The following is a 17,023-nucleotide window of genomic DNA, read 5'->3' as shown; positions in this document are numbered from 1 at the left end:
GATGTGTGGTTCTTATTTCAGTCTCTTCTGAAGGAGTTTAAGCAGGGGAAGGTATACGTTGCCACCAATGTCAAAGAGAATATTGTAGTGTTCAAGAGACTCTTGGACACACTGAAAGAAAAAATATTGTAAGAATTCGATGCCTTTGTAATTTTTATTAGCTCACATGGGTGAGTTCTCATGTCATCTTGTCTTGACCATCAGTCCTCATGTCATCATATCATGTCTTTTCGCTGTCTGTCGGGCCGCCCCACCATCAACAATGGTGGTAAGATTGCACACAAAAATTGAAGTTGATGTTTGCATTAATGATAACGTTGAATTTTTAATTCGGTTGCCAGTCTTCTACTGCATCTAATCCTGAATTTGTCTGTTTTATATCAACTCCATCTTCTCTGTAGGTCAGGTTTTATGGCTCATGCAAAACTGCCGGATAGCCTGAAAGAGCTGCACGAGACATACGAGATCATTGTTGGTGACGAAACATTTGTGAAGAAGTCCCAACATAAGGATATCACCTGTGTCAATGACATTTATGAGAGCACACTGCATAATGTTATCCATGTGAGTTTTCATCGTTGTGCATGTCCTACCTAGTTAAGTGCCCATTGACTTTTTGGCTCCTTGACTCCATATTGGGCCAGGGAAGACAAATCAATCATAAGTTATTTTGCCATCCCCCTCAGCCTTACGAAGATTAATCCCAATTCACCATGGTGAAATTATGATTTACCATGGTGAAATTATGATTTACCATGGTGAAATTATGATTTACCATGGTGAAATTATGATTTGCCATGGTGAATGAGATTTACCATGGTGATTTCATATTTATCATGGTGAAAGCTGCATTCATTGTGGATTTTGCAATATATTCGAAAAACTTTTTTTTTTTATAGGCTTGTCTTGCCACAACTGACAAGAACAGCCGCTCCCAGGAGCTGTTCAAGTTATTCCAACAGTATCCTGCGGATATGCTGACCACCCTTCTCAGCAGAATGGTTGCAGATCAGATACTCACAAAGGTAAGATTTCATTGCAGTTAAGGTGTTCGTTTAGTATTTGAAGTTGGTTTGAACAGTGAAGTGTACCAGGGTGAGCTGTTTTGTGGGGTTAACTCTGAACTAAAAGTGTAACGTCTACTGGACTGAACTAAAGGAGATGGCAACAGGATAGCACTAATACCAAGTTAGTACCTTGCCTAAAACAACTAGGCCATCTCTGAGCATTGTTTTGTGCAGATGAAAGAGTAACCATGGAAATTGTTCTTGTTGGTTTCTGTTGGATGGAAAAAGGGCCATCATTAGCTCTAGATAAGTATTCTCTGTCAGTTGGCATTATCGTGTGGTGCCCATGTTCCATCTATCAATTATCCCAAGAAAATTGTATTGTAAGTTCCTGTGCATTTCTGTTCACATTTTCAGAAAAAGAGAAATCAGTTGAAGAAGATAAGATCTGTTCATATGACAGCCATGTCAGCATACATGCTCTCACAGAGGTATATATTTAGGATATTTTTTCTGACATGGGTTGCCTGGTCTGATCCTAAGACATCATGATATTTTGATATCGTCAATTACTCAAGTTCCAATACATCTACATTTGCCTTTCCATGCAGAATCAAGGCACTTTACCCTGCTTGCTGCTCTCTACCCAGAGGTAGATGAGTGTCTAGCTGGCAGCGATGGAAAAATATGAATGTTAGTCCTGAGGGCTGTATAGCTGCAACTCTGATCTGTTATAATCCCAGAGAGTGGAGCTTGAATCATGTGTGTGCGTGCCATCGCTTGGGGTGATAATGTGAACCCCTAACTTTCAGTGCTTTATAAGTCTTTTAATTATAGTAACAGTTTCATCTGCCTCATGATATTTGTAATCAAGTTCTTCTCCCTAGGTATCAATATGTGTTCCTCTACCTGTCGTCTTATCCGAGGGAGATCTTCATGGACTCGGTTGAATTACTCGACAATCTCTTTGAAACTCATCAGAAGACCAAGGATGATGATGAAGACGGTTTCTTCAATCTGCGTGGCATGGACGTTGGTGGACATGCTGCAGCTGTTGTTAGTTTGTTTGCTCTAAAGAAGGTGAGTCATTTTCTGTTTGCTCTACTGTACTCTGGATGATTTTTTTATATTTCCATTGCTCATCATGATGATTATAAATATAATGACAATAATTTATTGCATATCTTTCCAGATCGTCACCTTTGCTAAAATTCCTGAGCATATCACAGTGGTCACCAAAGCGCCGGCCAAGTCGAAGAAGAAAGAAAGCGAGCCAGCGACAGGCAGCAAACCACCACTGATGACAGAATCTGATGAAGAGGATGAACAGCTCATTGAAGAAGCGGAGAAGACAGGACAGGAAGATGCCAAAGCTGTTCAGTCAGGTAAAAAACACATCGCCATGGGAATTGTCAAAACCTTTTGACTAGACCATTCCTTTGAAGGCTGTTAGTCTCCTCTGGTTTCCTCTTTATTTCAAATCAATACTTTGTACACAGCTGCTAGTTTTCTAGTTGATCAGAGCTCTAAATTCAGTCAAAATAAATTATAATACTTGACAAAAGCCAGAAGAGGAACTGAGAACTTTCTTCGTCCAACCTCATTATTTTATGTTTAATCATTTTCTATGCAGATACTGACAAAGACTTGGAGGAATTTGATTTCGATGCGACAGAATCTGAAAACACAGAAAAGTCAGTGATTCAAGATTCTCTCATCAATGCCACCTGTGGCACGGCAGAAAAACCTGCAGAACCTGCCGGGATGTTGGACACATTGAGTAAAGGTGCAGTGCTTGGAGCTGAAAACAGAGCCACCCCGTATCTGCCCTGTTCTCGCCACTTGATCAGTGTGGCACGGTTTGCACGAATGCTGAATCCAAATGAGTCGTTTGTAGTCAAACCGTGTGAGGTCAAGGTCAGACTGAAGAAGAACTCAAAGGGTGAAGTAGAGTACACATCCTTGGACCCACAGGTATGTCCTGAGAATGATTGTTTCGGAGAAAACCATTGGAGGCTTTTTGATTTTCGTCTTTCATTAATAACTTGACCAGTATAGTTTTGGAAACTGAATTCTCTTGGTACTTATGATGTTGATTGATAAGAATTCAGTGTAAACCAACTCTAAAGGTCTAATTGAGCCAAGGGAGGACAAATTGTTTGGTTGAATTCCATTCTGGTCAAGATCTCACCCGAATGTGTTCCTGTTTTTTAATGTTTCAGATAACCAAGGACATCCTAACATCGCTATCAGAGCTTCATCCCCATCATACAGATTACGATGCGTTTCTTACTGAATGCAGGACAGATCACACCATATCCCAAGATGAGGTTGACCAGATTCATCGCCTGCACAACAGAATAGAAAGTGCCAAGGAAATGGGGCTGACACGTAAAGAAGTAGTGGTAGGTATTTAAAATAAAAGTTATCAAGCATTAACGTCCCTGAGTTGGCTGCATGGTTAAGGTTCGACAGAAAGGTTTCTGGATTAGGGTAGGAAATGAATGTAAAGTTCTTTGAGATAGAACAGTAACGAGGATAAAAGCGCTTTATACAAAGAAGTTACATTATCACCCCCTGGTGGATGTTCGTTGTGACCCTATTATCTTTTCATGTACGTCATATTGATAGTTCGAACACTGTAATTTTGAAAGTGTTGTACTGAACGGACAGATGTCAGCACCTCAGAAGTTTGCAGAGAGTTGTGGGTTTCATGAAGGGCCAATGCCCTGTTGCCCCTTCTGCCCCTGGTTATCACAACCCCCAACTCAACCAAGCGACAGCAGTGATTTGATTAGTTATTGGCATATTACACTTTACTAGCCTTCAAAGAAATGTGAAAGCTACTTCATAATAATCAAATATCTTAAGCTTAGTTTGTGTTACAAGGTAAGCAATTTAATAACTACTTTACCAATGTCATATGGTATTATCCTGGTTCTTTCATCATCCAGATGTAATGAATGTGAGAGTTATACTTCATTACTAATTTCTTTTAAAATCAAATATTCAGGCAAGTTAGTAATCGTATAGGGTTTATGAATACTTTATCAAAATTTCTCATGCATTTCATGTCTTTGTGCTTTTAGGAATATAACCCTGACATCAGATCACTCGATAAGATGTTGAACATACTGATGAGAAATAAAATTGTGAGTTGCCTTACTTTCTAAACTTTCAAGAGCACTGTCAGATAAAAGAAGTGCATATATCTATTAGTTTACTGAGTACAGAGCCAGCTTTTGTTAGTAAATGATTAGTTAGGTTTTTGGAACAGCTTTATTGATCCTTATGGTTGTCAGTTCCTACTTTCTCAGTTGAAAACTGGCTCACTGCAACCCTAAAGTGTTCCCTTTTTGTGCCGTGATCCCATTACCTATGTAAGTCCAGCCTCTTCACTTAATCGGATTTCCTCAATCAATACTTTTCTCTTTGTGATCGAGTTTGCTGAGGGGCATTTTTGTGGTCAGATTTGTTCGCAATGTTGATTAGATTTGTGTCTGCCACAACAATTTACCTATACCATCAAGCAATCCAGTTTTCTTCTCTTTCTTTCTTGCTTTTCTTTTCTTTTTTTCGATTGTTTGTTCAGTTGTGTGTTCTTGTGACCTTGGGCAGATCCCTTAAATTCAATCATGTTTGTGGTTAGATTTCTTGGGAATTGTAATATATCTCTGTCTGTAACGACCAGTTTCAATAACATCAATAAATTTATAGTTTTATTTTTTTCACATGGTGAGTAGCGTAATTATAAACATATTCAAAACCTTTCCTGTTACCTAGGTGAGTTTTAATCAGGGTTGATTTGGGATACATTTGTGCCTGTCACGGCATTTTACAATAACATCAATCAATTCAGTTTTATTTTTTCACATGGTGAGTATCATAATTAAGAACATGTTCATGTACAAAACCTTTCTTTAGTTACTGAAGTGAGTATCGATCAGGTTTCATTTGGGATACAATTGTCGCTGTCACGGCTTTTTACAGAACATCAATTCAGTTTTTTTTTTCACAAGGTGAGTACGGTAATTATGTACATGTTCATGTACACCTTTCCTTGTTACTGAGGTGAGTATCGATCAGGTTTGATTTGGGATACATTTGTGTCTGTCTCGGCAAATTACAAAAACATCAATCGATTAAGTTAGATTTTTTCACATGGTGAGTACTTTAGTTATGTACATGTACACGTTTGGCCATTGACAATTCAGTTAACTTTAAAAGTGAAAGTGTATCTTGTTATGAAAGTAATCAGCTCTGATATTGCTTGAATATTTTTCTTTTTGAATTTCATGATAAGTGTAAGCCTGTTACTTTTTGTTTTCTATCTAATTTCACCTCCATCTGTAATGATAAAAACTGTTCTGTTTAGTTAGAAATAAGTAGGGATAATTTTGAAAAGCAAGTGCGTCTTTTGAGAAAAATTGGCTTAACCACTTTAAGTTACAAGCCATGAAAATATTCAGACTTACTAGATAAATATTGCAGAGTAAGTAAAGCATGACAGAATCAGTGAAGTGTACCAGGGTGAGCTGTTTTGTGGTGTTAGCTCTAAACTTCATAAAAGTGTAACGTCTACTGGACTGAACTAATGGAGAAGGCATCAGGATAGCACTAATACCAAGTTAGTACCTTGCCTAAAGTGCAGTCCTTATCCTGTGCCACTGAAGGCTTATCATTTCATCATTTCAGCAACTCCAAATTGCTCCCATTTCAGTTTTGACTGCACTTTTACATGTATCCTTCCACCGGTGCATCGTGCTTCACACTCGATGTTTCAACCACCTTGAACTGAACCTGGTTCAGGTGACCAAGTGGAAGGCTGCCTCTGTAATTTCCTGTTGGGGCTGATATTGTTGATTCAGATCATGTCTGTCTCAAAGTGTGGAAATTTACTTTGAATTCCTTTTGATGAATTTCATTGACACAGATTGCAATGGTTGAAGTGAATCTTTCTACAGACTCTGGCCTATCAAGAGGATGTCCTGGAAGTTGGACTGATGTACATCATTGGAAATATAATAAAACTAATCATCAAAACTTAAAATCATGTTGTTTCTTCTTTTTCTTCTTCTTCTGTGTTCGAATTTTGAAATGCACGCTAGACAGTCAATACGATTTTTGGCTCACCGGTACGGTGAGGCTATACAATACCGCAGTGTCCGTCGTCCGTCATCGTCGTCCGCTGTCGTCGTCGTCGTCGTCCATCATCCATCGTCGTCGTCGTCGTGTTCCGTCGTATCCGATTTCAAAAACAGTGGGACGTTTCTTAACCGCTAGGGTTATGGACTCAAAACTTTGTATGCATGACCCCCTAGGTCAGATGACCTTTGACACTGAATTTTGGTCTGATCTGTTTCTCGACTTGGACACCAGGGGGCAAAAAGTGAAAACCTAGAAAGTGTGATATCTCGCTCATTAGTGATTCGTATTCCATAAAGTTGTTATGGTTGGTACTCCCAGCAAGGATACATTACATATTATACAGGTTTTTGATTTGACCTACTTTTCAAGGTCCATTGTCAATTAAGTCGTTACCTAAATACCAGTGAGCACAATGGCCCTTGGCCTTTTCATTATTGAGGAAGTCGGCTGTCTTGGAGAGTTCCACCACAGTTATGCTTCTGAGAGCATTCAGTATGCTGGTCTATGAAAATCTGTCTATGAGTGCTTTCTACCCTTTGATGATATGTGTGGTATATTTTTTCAGGGTAGTTGTTCAGTAGTAAGAACTGACTACCCTCTGTCTTCATATTTCTACTCTGACCTTGGTCGAAAGTGAAGTTGCATCAAAATGATGAGTTTTTTTGGGTGGTAAATAAACAGATTGGTAGAGAGTAATGGTTGAATTAAGAGTAAAACATGTTCCTCGAAACATGTCTTTTTTCCCCACAAATGGTTATTCTTGTCTGATGAGCTTTCATCATAGATTGATAATATTTGTTGTTTTCAGGATATCAAGACTACCAGGCAATCAGAATTGCGTCATTGTCGCAATCAGAATTGCATCATTGTCGTTATGTATTATACCCCTAATACTCCTGTACGATGATCACCTCGAATTTATGGGACACACGTCCCTATCTAAGCCCCTTGTTGATAACGTTTGCATATAAGCGGCCGATACTTTGTGACCGCCCATGAAACCTCTTTGATTGACTAAGACTTAGCCAATATCGGCGGGGCCAATCAATTGGAGAGATCTTTGGTTGCTGACGTTCGAGGATAATTTTCGTGAAAATGCTATCCGGTAGTAAAGATAGCGATGGATTTGCAGGTATGTCAATTTCTTATTTTTTATATTAGAAATAATCCAATGATATCAAATAATCTATAAATCTTAATGTAACAAAATCTAAGAAATATCACTCCTGGTAATGGGTGAATATTTCATTAATGTTGCGGTCAGAGTCTGTGATTGTCGTGTGTTATTGTGTTGTTTAAGTTTTACTAAAATCAAATGTAAAAACTAACTCCCAGTTAGCAGATCAATCTATTCTGATTAGTAAAGCTCCTTTTTTTCTGATTTTCCGAACTTTTTAAAAAGTAGGCAAATCTGGTCCAGTGATACATGTAGATGTAGGTGTTTACAGAGTGGGCCATGAAAGAGTTGATACTACCAATATTGTCAGCGTTCTGCTGTGTCCTGATCCAATTATCCCTCCATCATTCACTTAATTTAAGTTGATGGCTAGTTTGCCATCTATATTAGAAATTATGCTGCGCTAATGTAAATTTTATTGTCCTTGAATTTTCATTTGGTTGGCATTTTAGTTTCCAATTGTGGCTCCGGGGATTAGGTCTAGCACCAGCACTACAAGGTGAAATCTGGATCGCATGGTTTGATATTGATCAGAGTTCGCTGTTGTCACCATTCTTGTTCCAAGCAACTGCAATGACCACCGCTAATTGATAATAATCATGAGACTTTGCTCAGGACTAACATTCCTGTTGGGCCATCTCTGCCAGCCATATACCCATTTACTTCTGGGTGGAGAGAAGCAAGTAGGGTAAAGACGAAAACAACCAAAGACCTCTCGATTATGAGCCCGGTACTCTACCCACTATGCCACTGATCCCCTTTAACAATTTTTGGTGCATATGGTCATGATTGCAGGTTGTAGCAACAATGATCTCTTGATTTATTGAACCAGCTTGATCAGTGTTTTCTTGATCTGTTTCCCTAGCTGGGCGTAAATGTCTGCACTGGCAATTTAGATAGGTGCACACCTGATACTATCTTAATCTTTCAACACATAAACCAAACAGACCTCTCTATTGCGTCTAAAACCGTTCAATCCTGCATGTTTGGACAGGCTTGACAAGCAGTGTGATGGAGCGGTCCCAGTCCAACTGGTCAAACCATGCAAATAGCAACTAAAAAATTATGGATATTGAGAAAGAGCAAAACATTCTGCTTCATGACAGGTATTTGAACACTGTGTTTGGTCAGCTAATCCATAAGATTAGGTGTTCTAGGGTGTTTGAGGACTTTGGTAATGTTTGCTAGTTAAAGAGATCCAGTCGCGGCACAAGTCTTTGTTTAGACTAGCTGAACGTGGTAAAAATAACTAAATTGGGGACTACTTCTCATGCAGCTCATGCAATTGGGTTTTGATATAAAATTGGAATAGTTTTGATTTGCAAATATGGATTATAAACTTTAGAAACAAGGTTTCAAAGATTATTTTAAGATATTATATCAAGAATATAACAATATACATCTGCATCGCGACTGCTGCAAAATATAGCTGGCGCAAAAAAAAATGGATTACTGTCTTTTTTTACCATAAATAACTAACCATATCGTCAAGCCACGATTTCCATTCTGTGCAACCCCTAATCTCTTAAGTGTTTATCCGTGCATCAGACATCTCATCTGCGGCTTTGGTCCCTAAATAACGTTGACAGCAATCATGGCTAAAGAAACAAATCAGATGATGTGTCAACAGAAGAGTTTTTAAGCATTCTATTACCAAGATAGTGCTGGAACCTATCAGTAAAGAAAATTACACCAAATCAAATAAAAAATCGCGATTTAAAATACTAGAGTGAGTTGAATATGTGATCCAATCCTGAAACTTTTGCCTGGAAGGTGCAAAGTCAGCTTTTTATTAAGCACTTTTGGTTTAAGTGGGATCAAAATCTCTAAAATACAACTTTTATAAGCCATGGACTGCCAGATATGCCACACTTCCGGGATTGTCAATTTATAAAGAATCAGACAGATTAGATATTCAACATTTTGTCACTCATTTTGGTACTTGTTGCGAACAAAAACAACAGAATTATCACAATCATCACATCAGTTAATATGTAGACACTACTTCGGTTAGCAGGGTGTCGATTATTATTTCTCCCCCTAAGCAACACAATCATCACAGCAGATGATTCGGAGACAGCACTTGGATCCAATAATATCGGTCATTTGGAGAATGACCCCTGGGGAAAATTGACATAATTGGGTTTGGTCAAGTATGTCCATAGTGAGGTTGACCCATGTCCACCAGGATCTTGCCCCGACAAATTAATCATATCGTTATTGTTTTGAGGTCCGAGGGATTCCAGCCCTGAATCCAATTATACATGTTGTAAGTGGAAAAAGAAATCGTCTTGAAGGCCTGCACCATTCCTGCCCGTTGTTTTTTCTCATCCCACAACTGTAAAGTTCACCACTCTTGGACACCAAGGGGCCGAATATAGTCAGTATGATCACGTTTGTTTGCGCTGTGTAGCTGTAGTGCCGCACAATGGCAATGCAACTGTAAATATTCCTACCAGTGCATATTTATCTAAGGCATGCATGCACTTGAATAAGTCACCAAGGTGTCCAAGGCTTACCCCATTCGTTTGTTTGTTATTCCGTTAGTTTGAATTTTGAAATTTGTAAATAGGCCTACCATTTCAAGAATGCCGTGTGTAGACAGATGAACAAATACTATCCATACCAATGTTCTTCAAATTTGCATGCATTTAACTGCACCATGGCATTGTGCATGTACAATGAACACGAATGGCGTACCCCTTTAGAGTGTCATCTTTTTCACCTACGACCAAGTGTTCTCTGGTGCACTTGGCAGTGGTGTGTATCACTTTCATGGCAGCCACCCCCCAAATAAAAGGAATGGTGCTGGTCTTTAAGACTGATAGAGTGTATATTATCAATGAGCCAACAATACAGTAGATGAGTCAATCACCTGTCATTGTAGCAATTATAGATGCCCTGAGAATGACTTCAGTGACCAGGCAGGTGATTTGTGAGGCAATTTTCTTTGTTGATGGTATTGCACATCTCAGATCATCATGATAAATACATAATGGATGGATTCAGTTAGGATGTGTGAACAAAAGCGTGTGGAATAAGTTGCATCGTAATTTTATACGCTCACAGTATGTGGGCTAAAACAAAAGCAAAAAAACATGGGAAAATACTGGGGCCATTCAATCATGTTAACCAGCAATAAATTTTCAGAATTCAGAGAACTCTTTTATCAGGATTGTATCCATGCAGAAACTGATTTCAAGTAAACCTGTGGGCTCGGCTTGGCCAACTTAACAATTAAAGGAAACCTATTGCGAAACGTTTATAAAAATGGGGAGTTTTGAACGACCCGGTTAAAACCTAAGGCGGGAATAAGCTTCCATTGATAAATGTTAGCAGTTTCGAGTTCCCGCAGGTGGTTGATTATTTAGCCAATGAGCTGCATAGGAAGTAATCACCATAGTTATTTTTACCACGTTCAGCTAGTCTATATAAAGGCTTGTGCCACGACTGGATCTCTTTTATCATGCTCATTTTCCTATCCGTGATAAAGAGGTGCCACAAATCTAAATTGAGGGTATCAGTATTCCACCACGTTGGACAAATGTTGAGTTGTTACTAAATTATTCAAAGGTTACTCAGTAAAACGATGTCAGTACCAGTACGGGTAATTGTAATTCATGTCTGACCAACATGATCTCACATTGATGACAGTCAGAATACAAGTCGTTGCAAGGTCACTGATTTGATAATTATCATGATAATATGAGATCTCTACAGTGCTAATTTCAAAGGTGTTTTCCCCCTTTTCCTGTGCCTTGTTGCTTTTCCTTCACAAATCTGATCGTTATCTTGAGGCGCAATGCGACAGAGATTTCACTGGGGTGACCAATAAACACATATTTCTCTGAAGTCCGAATCCTGCTAATGGAGTTATCAGGGATGTAATGTACCAGGTCGGGCAATAATGGGGGAGTATGATTCAAATGCTTAGGGACTATTGTTGGAATCAGGCAAGGGTTCAAGATTAGGTCACATAATGGAGACATAAACTACCACTCTAGATGAAGTATGGACATACTGACTTCTGACATGTCTGATTAAAGCTAGCAAGCTTTAGTTATGTACTGTATCTCCAATTTTGTATTCTGTCCAACGCTATCGTGACACTGGTCAAAACAGTCTGAGGGTCTTTTAAGTAATTTGACATTTGACCCTTGCTCCTCTCTCCATTTCGTGGCGAAAAGATGGAGGTTCCTAACTTCCTCTTCAAAGCAACATTTCAAGACATCATTTGTTAATTAGATTAAATATTTGTTTCACCATCAAAGGCTTATGCACTAACAAGAAGAAGAAAGTTAATCATATTCATTAGAATGTCCCATATCATGTCAATGTTTGCACACATTTCTTTTGGTTTTGATGTGATTTTCCTTTCTGGTGTCACTGTTCACCCACTGTTCATTATGACTCCAGAAATGGGCGGGCCTACCCATTTCGCTTTAGGTTTAATGTCCTAGCTGGTTATGTCAGATCTCGAATTTTCGACCCCCTGTTTGTGGCAATTAAACAGCAAGAAAAAGAACATCCAGCCTATACTTGGTGCGTGCTATAAAATTATTTTGGCATAAACCTCGTTTTTTCATAAAATTCAGAATTTATAAATATGAATTTGTTTTTCTTGAATACAGATTACTTGTCTAATGCCCTGGGTAACCTTATTAAATAATAAAATATAATGTTTCATTTCTTAGTAAATCAGATTTATTTCCTCTCACCTGACTGTGATTACATTTATTGGTTACTTTGTTCCGGTCTAAGTGTCGTTAAAGTGAGCAAAATCTACTTACCACATTTTCACATCGATACATCTCGCGGAATCAGCTACTAATTACATTTTATGAGCCTATATAGATTTTTAGAGCTGGATATAAATCGGGTGAAAATGCATAAATCACCTTCTTCTTAAAGGTCAAGGAAACAGACTGGTTGAATTATATCTTCCTTGAAGATGCATTATTTATGAAGTTGAAGGTGAAAAAAAAGAAAAAATTATGGATTTGTTCAAATTTATCAGAAAATATTAGGTGTCTCCCTTCGACAATGACTTGTCATGTTTGCAATCAACCAAATGAACCCTGCCAACTGATTATCATCACAACCAGTGCTATTGAAGATGAGCTATTCTAACTCTCGCAGCAGAGTACTTGCCATGATCCAAGGCTTTCCCTTCCGTATTACAGAGTTAATATATCAATCCTCTTCATCCTGGTTGATGCAAGTGAAGCTACTTATATAGCCAAGTTGACCCCATAATGTTCAGTACAAGATCTGAAATTTGTCTCCTCTGCCTATTTCCAGCCACCTCATAATGATATATAGACTCCGATTACGATGCAAGTATCGCCTTTTGAACCAACTAATCTACTCGACTAAGAATAGGGTACATTTTTAAGCGGTCAGTAAATCTCTGGGAGTTACTCTTAAATGCTACTTTGCTGTCAGGACATTTCACAAGTAATTGGTGAGCCTGGTATTGTTTTGAAATTTACCGGTGAGCGCACATTTTAGCTCTAGTGATACACATGTTTTTCCAGGAAATATATCCTTGGCAGGCTACTCGGCAAGTCCGGAGGCCCATCTTGAATACAGAAGGTTAAGATATGATTCTCAGTCTGTGGGGGAACTGATTCTCCAGGATGAGTTGAGCCTCGTTCACCTTAAGCAATTACAAGGACCAGTCTGAAAATACCTCGGAAGACCTTGCTAGAAATGGAAGCATGTTTTTTTCTCATTTTCCAATCGATGCCAAGTGATGTTATCCATATTGATGTCGATGACGGTTGATGAGATTGCCGTTTGTGTGGTCAAGGATGAGATGTCAGGAAATTGCCTTATTTCTATCAACTCTGGCCTTGACGAGTCTTAAGGTTGGGGTGGTACGTACTTTTCACTAGAAATATTTAATCTTGTTTTCTAAATAATGTCATTACTTAAGTGATCCATATTGTTGATAAGAAAATGTCGATGACAGTTGATGAGATTGCTGGCTGTGTGGTCAAGGATGAGAAGTCGGCAAATTGCCTTATCTTTATCAACTCTGGCCTTCTTGAATACTATAATAGTCTCAAGGTTAATAGAGGTGTTTCACTAAAAAAAATTTTTATCAGGTAGAAGTATCACATATTGACATTTACAAAGTCACTCGGGGGGGGGGGGGGGGGATATCATTGACAAATGGTCCGGTCCGATCAATGATGTCAGATGCATTGTTTACCCCCGTTTGATCACGGATAGTCAGCCTCATCTCCCGGTGGTTTCTTCCCTTCCTCATTGTTGCTTGTAGTGGCTCCCTTGTAGTTGTACATCGGTACATGTATTGTGGTTTGACCTCGGGGAGATTATTTGTTTGAGCTTGGTGATCCAAGTCTATTAGGGTGGACCCAACTTCCTGTTCAGGCAAAAACAAAGAAAGAGCCATGGTATCTAATTGCTATCAAACACAGAAGTTGGAGAAGTTGCTCCGGCTAAGTAAGGTCAACAATGTAACCTTTTCTTTGGCACGGGGTAAACATCATCATACCTACTAAGCTGCCAGCAATATGACATGACATGTATTCTAGAAAGATGAGGTTGTGTATATATCAGTAAATATTAGCTAAAGACTTCTATTGCTTTGTGGCGATTTTCTCCTTGGCTGGTTCATATCCCATCATAGCTTGTTTTGGTGACAAGTTTGGTTGTAAAAGACCTGGAGTTCTGTTGAAACTCCCGATGAAACAGCACAGCACTGAAAAAGTTTGCAATAACACATGTAGGTGGTCACACAGCCGCAGTCTTAACCTCATACTCAGTCCTGCCTTAATTACAGCATACCTGACTAAAACTGTACTCATTTATCACTGCGATGCTCAAAAAACAATTACCACCTCAGGGCTACCATAAGTTGTGTGGTGTTTTCATTAGTGCAGACCGTGTTATTTCCTGAGAACCTTTTAACTCACAAATCTAATGTAATTTCTTGTAAGAAAAAAACATTGCATTACACGGAAGCGATTATTAATCTGCTGCTATCAAAAATTTAATTCAACATGCATGAATTCCTGTTCGAATTAAATCGTGATTGCTCCCAAACCACATTAAACTGTTATTTGCAACTGAAATTAATCCCAGGGAAATTTTAACATCTTGTTTTTAGCGGGCATGCATCTTTATTTCCTCCAAGGCAATGGGAACGTCATGTATAGGAAGGCAGTTGACACTCCGGTAGTCCCATAAATGAAATTCATTGCCTCTGTATAATCCATTATAAAAATGAAGCATTGGTACAGAGGCGTTTTAAAACTGATGATTAGGTTCCTGGCTGTCTCAGTTCTGCAAGACCATTCCATTTCTTCCACTGCTATTTCTAACTTTGTCATGTCTTGATAGAGTCTGTTCTACTCATCAACTCCTTATTTCTTGTCTCTATTCATTTTCTCCAGGAATGATCTTTTTGGTCATATATTTGGTCACTCTGTTGATTACTGCCCAAAGTGTCAACCATATAGTGTTGCCTGACCGCTGCCATTTCTTCATATTGATATTCTTATCCCGCCTAATCTGTTGCGGATATGCCGACACAGAGCCCTTACCACTCATAAATAAACTCACAATTTCTCATTGTGTTTTTTTCACCCGAGTTGTCACCAATTCCATAAATATTGTGTATTGTTGTCACATCGCTGATACAAGGACAGCTTTATGCACTTGTCGTGTACCCTTGACACTTCTGTGATTTATCGTGATTGAGTCTTACATTCTGCACAAGTTTAATGGACCATGTTCCTTATATCTTATAACAAATTTTCTTACCCCAGGAGAGTGATAACCGAGTACAGTTCATGGACACCTTGCGTGCTGATATTGATCTCATTATGATATTGGACTAATGGCTTGAATGGAGTCATACGACTGGGTTCTAATGCCAGCTTTGATTAAGGAATTGAAACCAAGGAGGAGAAGGGTCTATTTTGGGATACCAAAACCTTAAGGGTGGGGCTAAAATGTATGCCAAGTTTGTGACAAACCCTGATAATTTACAGCATGAATTCCCTAGTCACAGGTTCGGCCACACAGTTCGCCAATATCATCCAAAAACTGATCTTATCCATTTCATGATGAGTTCCGCAGACAAATTGAGATGGTTTAGTAGAACATTGCCTGATAAGGCTGGCAATGAAATGCTATGCTTCTCCCTGGAGGCACAGCTCAGGTTAAATCACATGTTGATCTTTGGTGTGGGATTTGCAGCATCATTTGTCACCTGAAAAAAGTGTATGGTATTGAATACGAAGTCAGAGTGAAACCTTTATGTCGTGTATCTGGTATCATAACTGACTGTTGTATTGTTCTAAATGATATATTACACAAAATGTCAGAACAAGAGAGTTGTTTTGAACACTGACTAAAAAGCCAAATTCGAATGACAAAGGTATAATGCCTCGATCATGAGATGAAATACAGAGCAAACATCTCCAGGTTTATAAGAAAACTATGCAAAATAAATGTGTTATTCCATATTCCTTCCAGGGATACCTTACACTTCAGCTACAAATCCACGATATCGGTGGTATCTTCACAAACAAATGATAATCTTAGTGGGCATTGCCTCCCTCAGGCAGATCACGTTGTGGTTTCGTTTTAACTGTTTGGTTGTCATTGTCTCAGCAAAATGGAAATATCTGACAAAAATATGGTAAGGCAGACACCTTTGTAGAATATCTGTATTCATGTGTGGGGAAATGGAGACTTTAAAGCAAACTCTTATTTGTTGTGTAATTGATGTTGTTGGCATGACGAGTTGAATAAAAGGCAGAATATTGAGTTTTTGGCTCACCGTAGGGGAGTCTATACAATACCGCAGTGTCCGTCGTCCGTCGTCGTCTGTCGTCGTCGTCGTCCGTCGTCGTCGTCGTATCCTGTTTCAGAAACAGTGGCACGTTTCTTAACCGCTAAGCCTATGAACTTGTAACTTTGTACACAGGACTCCCTTGGTCAGATGACCTGTGACACTAAATTTCGGTCCGATCTGATTCTTAATTTGGCCACCAGGGGGCCGAATGTAGATATCTAAAAAGTGTGATATCTCGCTTATTAATGACTTGTTTGGAATGAAATTTTTGTGGTAGGTACTCATAGCAAGGATACATCATATATTATACGGGTTTTTAATTTGACCTACTTTTCAAGGTCACAGAGGTCAAATGGCGTAAATTGGCTGTTTCAGTGTAACTATGGCACGTTTCTTAACCACTAAAGCTATGAACTTGAAACTTAGTACATATAACCCCCTATATCACATAGCCTCTGGTGCTGAATTTCAGTTTGATCTGATTCTCAACTTTGCCACCAGGGGGCCAAAAGTGGATATCTAAAAAGTGTGATATCTCGCTTATATGTGACTTGTTTTCGATAAAATTTTTATGGTAGGTACTCTTAGGAAGAATACATCACATGTCTTACGAGTTTTCAATTTGACCTACTTTTCAAGGTCACAGAGGTCAGATGGCGTAAATTGGCCATTAGAGTGTAAACTATGGCACGTTTCTTAACCAGTAAAGCTATGAACTTGAAACTTGGTGCCTATAACCCCCTACATCAGATAACCTTTGATGCCGAATTTTGGCCTGATCTGATTCTTTATTCGGCCACCAGGGGGCCATAATGGAAAAAGGAAGAAGTGCAATATCTTGCTCATTTGAGTGAATTG

At 38.9% G+C, this 17,023-nt stretch overlaps 1 protein-coding gene across 5 annotated transcripts in view; it reads left to right on the top strand.

Moving 5' to 3' along the window:
* LOC135490807 (general transcription factor 3C polypeptide 1-like) overlaps positions 1–17,023 on the top strand; it is an 83,540-nt gene that overhangs the window by 10,882 nt on the left and 55,635 nt on the right. For all 5 annotated transcript variants that reach the window (XM_064776327.1, XM_064776328.1, XM_064776324.1 and 2 more), the window contains exons 25-33: positions 22–128; positions 402–564; positions 900–1,025; positions 1,425–1,498; positions 1,895–2,087; positions 2,200–2,392; positions 2,641–2,981; positions 3,230–3,412; positions 4,097–4,159. In XM_064776327.1, the coding sequence (XP_064632397.1) occupies positions 22–128; positions 402–564; positions 900–1,025; positions 1,425–1,498; positions 1,895–2,087; positions 2,200–2,392; positions 2,641–2,981; positions 3,230–3,412; positions 4,097–4,159 (1,443 nt within the window). The remainder of the gene's footprint in view (positions 1–21; positions 129–401; positions 565–899; positions 1,026–1,424; positions 1,499–1,894; positions 2,088–2,199; positions 2,393–2,640; positions 2,982–3,229; positions 3,413–4,096; positions 4,160–17,023) is intronic.

Source organism: Lineus longissimus, chromosome 7, assembly GCF_910592395.1.
Source record: "Lineus longissimus chromosome 7, tnLinLong1.2, whole genome shotgun sequence".
Taxonomy (NCBI): Eukaryota; Metazoa; Nemertea; class Pilidiophora; order Heteronemertea; family Lineidae; genus Lineus; species Lineus longissimus.
The sequence above is the reverse complement of the archived record's forward strand: the minus strand, read 5'-3'. Positions and strand labels throughout refer to the sequence as shown.